Consider the following 7,669-nt stretch of genomic DNA (forward strand, 5'->3'; position numbering starts at 1 on the left):
TGTTCCTGTCCTGACGCTGATTGGCCAAACCCAGTGTTAGCATTTATTTCATCCTCAGGAGCCTGGGAGGAAGGCAGAGGTCATCCCCTTGCAGCGGGTAGGGCAGGCGTCACGCTGCTCACGCTGCCCGTGTGGGTCTGGGCGGGGCTGAGGGCCCAGCGCCTGCACTCCCCGCCACAGGGGCACTTTGTAGGGCTGTTCCTGAAGCCCAGAGCCCCCGGGGCGGCGTGGGCAGCAGAGCCAGTGGCCCCGGTGGGCTCAGTGCTTGGTGACCAGGGGCATGATCATCCGCGGGAAGGCGTAATAGCGGCAGTCGGCCGGCGGCACCAGCTCCATGAGCTGCGTGTGAATGTTCTCCCTCCGGAAGCCCGCCTCCAGCAGGGCCGGCACCTGCGTCTCCTGGCCAGAGGGAGGCGCCGGGTCACCTCCAGGGCCCTGGGGCCTCAGGAGACTCCCTGCCGCCCGCCCGCACAAGCGCCAATGGACAGGGCTACCAAGCGCACGCGGAAGCCCGGGTCTGGGTGGGAACCTCCAGGTGTCCAAACACAGCTTCCTGGCTGCTGCGGGGCATCGCCAAGCTGCTCACCCGCATGTGCCCGCAGACAGAGGCTCGAGACAAGGGGAGCTAGACCACTAGAGATGCCCCCTGGGTGGAGGGGGACAGAGAGGGGACGCCGGGGACCTTGGGCTGAACCCCTGCGTCCCGAGGGCACTGGGGAGCTGGGGCGAGACCTCTCCTGGCTCACGAGTGCAGGCTCCGAGACCCCCGACAGGTCAGGGCCTAGGGAGGTGAGGGGCCCTCCCCAGGTCACAGGTGACCCCAGCTGCCTCCCCACCCAGAGTCATTGCCCATGTGGGGGAGGGGCGGGGCAGGGGGCACCCAGGCTGCGGCACCTCGAACATGGTGGTGATGTCCGAGTACTTGGACTTCATCAGCTCCCCCCAGGAGGTGAGGTTGCAGTAGGTGAGAAGACCCCCTGGCTTCAGCAGGCGGAAGGCATGGTCCTGGGAGGGGGACAGCGGTCAGGAGGGGGGAGTGAGGGTGGGCAGAGGCGTTCCCAGTGAGCCTTCCGCCTCCTGGCAGGTCCGGGGAGCAGTGGAAGGAGAGGTGCCCCCTGCGTGGACAGCAGGTGTCCCCACGGGGCCAACCCCGGACCCAGGGGCGGGCAGACCCCATCCACGCGAGTCGCCCTACCCGAATGAAGTTGAACTGGTGCGTGTGCCAGGTCTCCTCAGACAGCGGGTACGTGTCATACAGGATCCCTGAGGGGGAGGGCGGAAGCCACGTGGTTGGCATGGGGGCTGCCGGTGCCAGCGGCCGGGAGCCCGGGGTTCACTGCGCTGCAGCCACCCGTGCCCACTGTGTCCTGTCCCTCGTTCCTTGAGGTGTCCACACACCTGAGCACCAGGGTCCTGCACGTGTGTCTGCGCCTCCCCACCCCGGGCTCCAGGCCCTGCCACCCCAGTGACACGAGGAGGCATGTGTGCGTAGAAGCAGGCAGAGGAGGGCACAGGTTGGAGATCCAGGCAGCAGCCCCCCTGCCCAGCTCCCAGAGCCCCTCACCATCAAAGTGACTATCCGGCAGGGTGGGCGCCAGCTCCTCCCACAGGCCTTTCAAGGGAACCACCTTGGGGCAGGGCAGGACGAGAAGGCTGAGGATCAACGAGGGCCCAGGACTTCTCCGCCTGTTGCGAGGCAGGGGGCAGAGGAACTCCCAAGAGAGAAGACCACCTCCCCCATGTCTGCGGCCGCCCCACGTCCCCAACCCACTCCGGGGGCAGGGCCTTCACCCCAGGGAGCGGGCCACCGGCACCTTGTGCGGCTGCCGCTGGGCCCAGTCCTGGAGCCGCTGGAAGACGCCCTCATTGCACTCGATGATCCAGTGCTCGTTGATGGGGGCCTCCTGCACCTTGGTGGCTGCGATGGCCATGCCGAAGCCCACCTCCAGCACCCGGCCCCCTGGGCAGACAGAACCTGGGGGTTACATGCTGGGCGGGGCTGGGGAGGCTGCCTGGAGGGAGGAGCGCGGGGGCTGGGCCTCGGCAGAGAGAAACATTCGTCACGAGGCCTGGACTGGACAGCAGAGCAGAGCAGAGGTGGGACAGGACACGGCAGCCCCGGGAGGGAACAGCGTGGGCCCAGGCCAGCAGCCAGAGGGTGGCCTGCTGGGGAGGCCACGGGCAGCGGCGATTGGGCCGGCCCGCAGGGCAGATCCTGGACTTTGAGCCTGGCCCACGGTGTTTGCACTGAGGGCCCTTATCTCCTGATTCGGGCAGCCCCCCTCCCCCCCAACAATGAAGCCAACAAAGTGAAGGCAAGGGAGGACCAGGATTCAAGGCCCAGGCTGCAACAGGGGGAGACGGGGGGGGGGGGGGGGGGGGGGTGAGCCCCAGTGCGGCCAAAGAGGCGGAGAGAAACGCCCTGACCATGCAGGGACACTGGCTGTGCCCATCTGCCAGGCGGGAACGCAGAGGGCCAGAGGTGGCACGCCTGGCCCCTGGGGGTCGTGGGGAGCGTGCAGGGCCACCCCCAACAGCTGTCTCCCGGCCTCAGCTTTCCCAGACCTATTCTTAGCCGGGGCGGGGCCTCCCGCGACTCCTTGGCAGGAACTTTCCCCACGTGGGCCTGGGCAGCAGCTCGCCAGGCCGCCCCCCGCCCCCCACCCCCGTCCTCGACCTCGGGCGGGGGGCCAGCGGCTGCGTTCCGCGTCTGAGGACCCATCCCCCGCCTCGGCCCGGCCGCTTCCCGGGGTCGGGACCTCAGGGCCCGTAGAGAGGGCGTGCCCGGCCCCCAGGACGCCCCACCGCCCTCGCGAGCGGCCCAGTTTTCCAGGCGAGGGAGCGGGCGCGCAGAGGCGTCGCCGTAGAGCGGGCGGGCGCCGGGTCCGAGCGCCCGGCGAGGGCTACCTCTGGAGGCGGCGGCGGCCGCCAGGGCGTGCATGTAGGGGGTCTCCCAGCGCTCCATCACCGGCTTGCCCAGGATCTGCAGGTGCGTGTCCGACGCGTCGTAGGCCGCGGGCGCCGCCCGCCACGCGGGGCTGCAGTTCTCGCCGGGCGCGAAGATGGGGGTCGCGGCAGGGGCGCTCATGCTGCCGGCTGGACGGCGCGCCCGGGAGCTCGGCAGGCGCTGGGCCGCGTCCCTCCAGGGCCTTCTGGGCGGGGGCGGGGCGGGCCGGGGGCGGGGCGCGAGCGGGGCGGGGCGGCCCGCGGGGGCGGGCCGGGCCGGGCCGGGGCCAGCCCAGGGGGCGGGGCGCGAGAGGGGCGGGCCGGGGCGCGAGCGCACTGCCCGGCTGCCCGAGCGGCCTCTGGCGGCCGCGGCGGGGAAGGCGGCCGTCACCCGGTCTGCGCCCCCTCCTCGCCGCCTCGCCCAGCCTGCAGCACCTGGCGGGCGCACTGGACACAAGAGCAGAGCCCTCGGGGTCATCGTGCTATCGCTTTCCTGCCTCGGTTTCCTTACTTGTCACCACCGCATCAACATCCCCCTCCTTGCTGGAGTGTGAGGGTCTTAGGATTCTCCAGGCACGGTTCAGAAGCGCCTTAAGTATTTACAGTCACTTAGGGAATTGCCTGGCGGGCCAGTGGTTAGGACGCTGCGCTTTCACCGCGGAGGGCGCGGGTCGCGGAACTAAGATCCCACAAGCCGCGTGGTGCGGCCAAAGTAAGTATAATAAATAGATAAAATCATTTAATCTTCAGGCGTGCCCCAGTGGCTTCTTTTATCCTTCCCATTTTACAGGTGGGGAAACTGAGGCTCCAGAGGCAAGGCTGGCAACCTCATGGCTGTGAGGGCGGGGTGTGGGGACCCACCACAAACCCCGACAACCCCCACTCTGACCACTGCAGAGCTGCCTCTCCCCTTCCCTGAGCTCACATCCCTCCCCCAGGTCACTTGAGCCCCCAGGGGCCTGATGAGGGACTCAGCTCCGTGCTGGGACCGAAACGCCCACCCCAGCCGTCTCCAGACCCTCCTGCCCAGGACAGCAGGCAGGGCAGCCCTGCAGGGACCTGCCGCCCACCCCTGCTGCCTTGCCCCAGGGCAGCCCTGGGGGTCCGCTGTGCCCTCTGCCGGTCATGCTGGGGCCGGCCACCAAGGTGAGCTGGGTTTTCCCCCAGGCTCTGAAACGTGACTTCCCTTTCCCATCTGTCTGTACACGGGGTTGCCGGCTGTGAGCTCAGAACACTCTATCTGGGCCAAGTGCTTCGCACATCCCATTGAACATGTGGGGAAACCGAGGCCCTAAGAGGCTGAGGTCGCAGAGGTTGAGCCCCGGTGGCCCTGCCCTTCTGTGTCCACGTCTGGATGGCTGCTCACAGCCCTGACCTGGCTCCAGACTCTGCCCCATGGCCCTGCCCACCCCCCGCTGAGCACCTGTGTCCCTCCTGCCCCCAGGCCTTTGCACACGCTCTCCCCTCTGCCTGGACAGGTTCTCCTCTCTCCTGCCCTGGCCGCCTTCTCTTTCTGCTTCAGGCCTGAGCCCACACCTCCTCTGGGAGGCCCTGCAGGTCTCCCCAGGCTGAGTATGGCCTGTTTGAAGCTGTTTTATCTCCGAGTACCTTTCTTTGATATCTCACTCACCGAAGGTATCTCTTCATGGTTCAATTGTCTGTCTGACCTGCCTGGCACACAGAAAATGGTTGATGAATCCGGAGGGCACGTTGGGTCTAATGTGGTCTTGAAGGGGCAGCACGGGTTCCACGAGACCCTCAGGAGGAGGCAGGATGAGTAGACGTCAGCAGGCACCAGGGCTGGGCTCACGCTGCTTTTCACCTCACGTGAATTCATGTTGTATAGTTTCCTTACAGCTGCCCCGGGTTCTGTGGTGGGGGCTTTGCAGGCATCCTTATCCCAGCATCGTTGGGCAGCCCGTGTAAACAGATGGCACTCACTAACGTCACCCAACTCAAGCGATGCCCTTGAATGCCTGGCCCAGAAGGCAGGTTGTATTTGTTACGTGTTGCTTTGTAACAGATTGCCCCACATGTAGCCACTTAACCCACATTTATCATCTTTCTGTGGGTCAGGAATCCAGGTGCTGCTTCACAGCCTCCCGCAAGGCTGCCTTCAAGGTGCCGCCCAGGGCTGGGGGCTCATCTGAAGGCTCAGAGGGCGAAGGATCCGCTTCCAGGCTTGCTCGCTGGCCGCTGACCACATTCAGTCCCTGGCCACGTGGGCCTCCCCGAAGCGACAACTTGCTTCTAGCAAGACGAAGTCAGAACCGTTTGCCATCCGAGCAGAGAAGGACACCCCCTCACCCTGGCCGAATCCCACGGGTTAGAAGCCAGGTGCAAAAAGGTAGGGACTTCAGGAGGCCATGAATACCAAGAAGGAGGGGTGACTCTGGGAGGCTGTGGGCCACACAGACCTTAAGAGGAAGCCTTGGGGGCAGTCAGTTGGGAGCCTCTCCTGCAGCTTTGGTGCCCTGGAGATAAGGAACCTCCCGTGTCTGGCCAAGCTGCCACCTCCCAGTGGTCGCCGACAGGCAGCCTGGACTCCATCCCTAAGAGTGGCTGAGGGCATGGCGCAATCTGCCTGGAGACTCAGCCCCGGGGGTCGCTGTTCCAGCTGGCATCCTCTTCTTTCAATGGAGTGACCACTCTTGCTCCGCTGATGTCTTCAGATGAATGACACGTGGTCATTCCTCGTGTCCATTTTTGAGAGAGAGCCTGTGTGCACGTGCTGTTGTTATCTGCACTTCGCAGACCCGGACTCAGAGAGGGAAGGTGGTTTCCTCAGGGACACAGAGCAATCAGTGGCAGAGGGGTTGGGAACAGGGGTGTGTCTAAGTCCAGACCACAGTCTTAAAAGAGGTTTTAAAAGATGGTTATTTTTTATTTATTTATTTTTGATTTTTTGGCGGTGCCGCGAGGCATGAGGAATCTTAATTCCCCAACCAGGGACTGAACCCGTGTCCCCTGCAATGGAAGCGAGGAGTCTTAACCACTGGACTGCCAGGGAAGTCCTGCTTTTTGTTTTTAAATGGTTGAAAAAAGTCAAAAGACTATTTCGAGACACGTGGAAATTATATGACAGTCCCACCAGCGTGTCTGCAAATAAAGTTCAAAGTCAGGGCCACTTGTTTACATATGGACTCTGGCGCTTTCCAGTGACAACAGCACAGAGTCATTGCCATGGAGACCTGATGACCGGCAAAGCCAAAATATTTACCGTGTGGCCCTGAGCACAAAGCTAGCCGGCCCCCCTTACAGAGCAGCCCACAGCTCCTTCCTGGGGAGAGAAAGTCAGGCATCTATTAAGCACGTTAAATCGTTCACCCCAGGGGTCCCAGTCGTGACCCTGCTGGAGCTCATAGCCTACTGGGGGAATGGAAAAGAATAGGTACTGACTATAGGACATAATTACAGGTCACATGGCAGCGATGACAGAACAAGGTCCCCGTGATCCCTGCCCCCTGCCCAGGTCTCTCCTCTACCAGGCAGTGTCCACGTCGCCTTATGTTTTCTGAGTAACGGTGTTACATATAGTTTTTAAATGAAAAGGGACCAAATGGGCATTTGTACATCCACGTTCATAGTGGTCGTATGCACAACAGCCGAAGGGTAGGAGCCACCAAAGCATCTATCGACGGATGAGCAGTAAGTGCGACGTGGTCCCTCCGCACCCGGGAGCATCCCTCAGCCCCGAGGAGAGAAGCCCTGACACGCGCTCCCACTTGGATGGACCCTGAGAACACGATGCTCCGTGAGAGAAGCAGACACAGGAGGACAGACACTGACTGACTCTACTTCCAGGAGGTCCCTAGAGGAGTCAGATCCCCAAAGACAGGGAGTAGATGGTGGGGCCAGGGACTGGGGGAGGGGGTGGCGTGTCCGTGTTTCGTGGGGACAGAGTTTCCCTTTGGGAAGATGAGAAAGTCCTGGAGGTGGAGGGTGGGGATGGTTACACAGCAATGTGAACGTGCTTCAGGCCACAGAGCTGTGCCCTTAAAAATGGTTACAATGATAACTTGTCATGTTATGTGTATTTTACCACAATGGAAAAAAGGGCCAAAACTATATTCTGTGTATTGGATATGCCTGAACCCACGTTAGGAGGAAATTCAGGGAAGCGTGCACATACCCGTTTTTGTCGGCCCGTTCCCCACCCCACCCCCACCGGGGGAGGGGGGGGAAGGAAAGGAAGCGAATGAGGAGAAGGGAAAAGCAACCGTCAAGTTCATCTTCTTAAAAAGATCTGAAGCGAATGTGACAAAAATGCTAACGTGTTTATTTCAGTGGCAGGTACATAGCTGCTTGTGGTTTTATCCCTGGTAGGTGTCTGTGTTTTTAAAAGTGTATTATTCTAAATACTTTGTGTCTGCCTTCCTTTATTTGACCATATCCTGTGCATTTCATTCACGCCCCTGGTGGTTTACTTATCCAATAACCAATGCATGGGCACGTGGGTTGCTTCCAATGTTCTGCGCTCCTGACAGTAGGCTGTGAGCATCCTAGGGGTGTCCATCTGTCTGAGCACTCAGGCCGTGCTCCCCCTGCCCCCACAGTGGGGAGCCAGCCCCTGCCAAGCCAAGTGTTACTGGTTTCTTCTGACCTGAAAAACTTTACGGAGTCCCCAGGGGGACGACAGAACACCTGCCCGGTGCCACCTGAGGCCGCTCCTTTCCCCTCTGCTTCTCACCTGCAAATGGGGACTCATGCGTTCCTCTCCTGC

The 7,669-nt window shown here is 62.3% G+C and overlaps 2 protein-coding genes across 2 annotated transcripts; one reads left to right on the forward strand and one right to left on the reverse strand.

The window, feature by feature from the left end:
* Window positions 1–21: 21 nt before the first annotated feature.
* On the reverse strand, window positions 22–3,153 carry GAMT (guanidinoacetate N-methyltransferase). The gene is made up of 6 exons (XM_057709737.1): window positions 2,908–3,153; window positions 1,815–1,960; window positions 1,565–1,628; window positions 1,196–1,263; window positions 895–1,005; window positions 22–399 (listed from the first exon to the last, which is right to left on the reverse strand). Exons 1-6 carry the CDS (start codon window positions 3,086–3,088, stop codon window positions 259–261), a joined length of 711 nt encoding a protein of 236 aa, XP_057565720.1. The 5' UTR covers window positions 3,089–3,153; the 3' UTR covers window positions 22–258.
* Window positions 3,154–3,230: 77 nt separating this feature from the next.
* LOC130836817 (uncharacterized) lies at window positions 3,231–7,317 on the forward strand. Its single transcript, XM_057709394.1, has 4 exons — window positions 3,231–4,092; window positions 4,804–4,934; window positions 5,023–5,293; window positions 6,534–7,317. Exons 1-4 carry the CDS (start codon window positions 3,909–3,911, stop codon window positions 6,560–6,562), a joined length of 615 nt encoding a protein of 204 aa, XP_057565377.1. The 5' UTR covers window positions 3,231–3,908; the 3' UTR covers window positions 6,563–7,317.
* The last annotated feature ends 352 nt before the right edge of the window (window positions 7,318–7,669 follow it).

This window comes from Hippopotamus amphibius, chromosome 15 (genome assembly GCF_030028045.1).
Source record: "Hippopotamus amphibius kiboko isolate mHipAmp2 chromosome 15, mHipAmp2.hap2, whole genome shotgun sequence".
NCBI lineage: Eukaryota > Metazoa > Chordata > Mammalia > Artiodactyla > Hippopotamidae > Hippopotamus > Hippopotamus amphibius.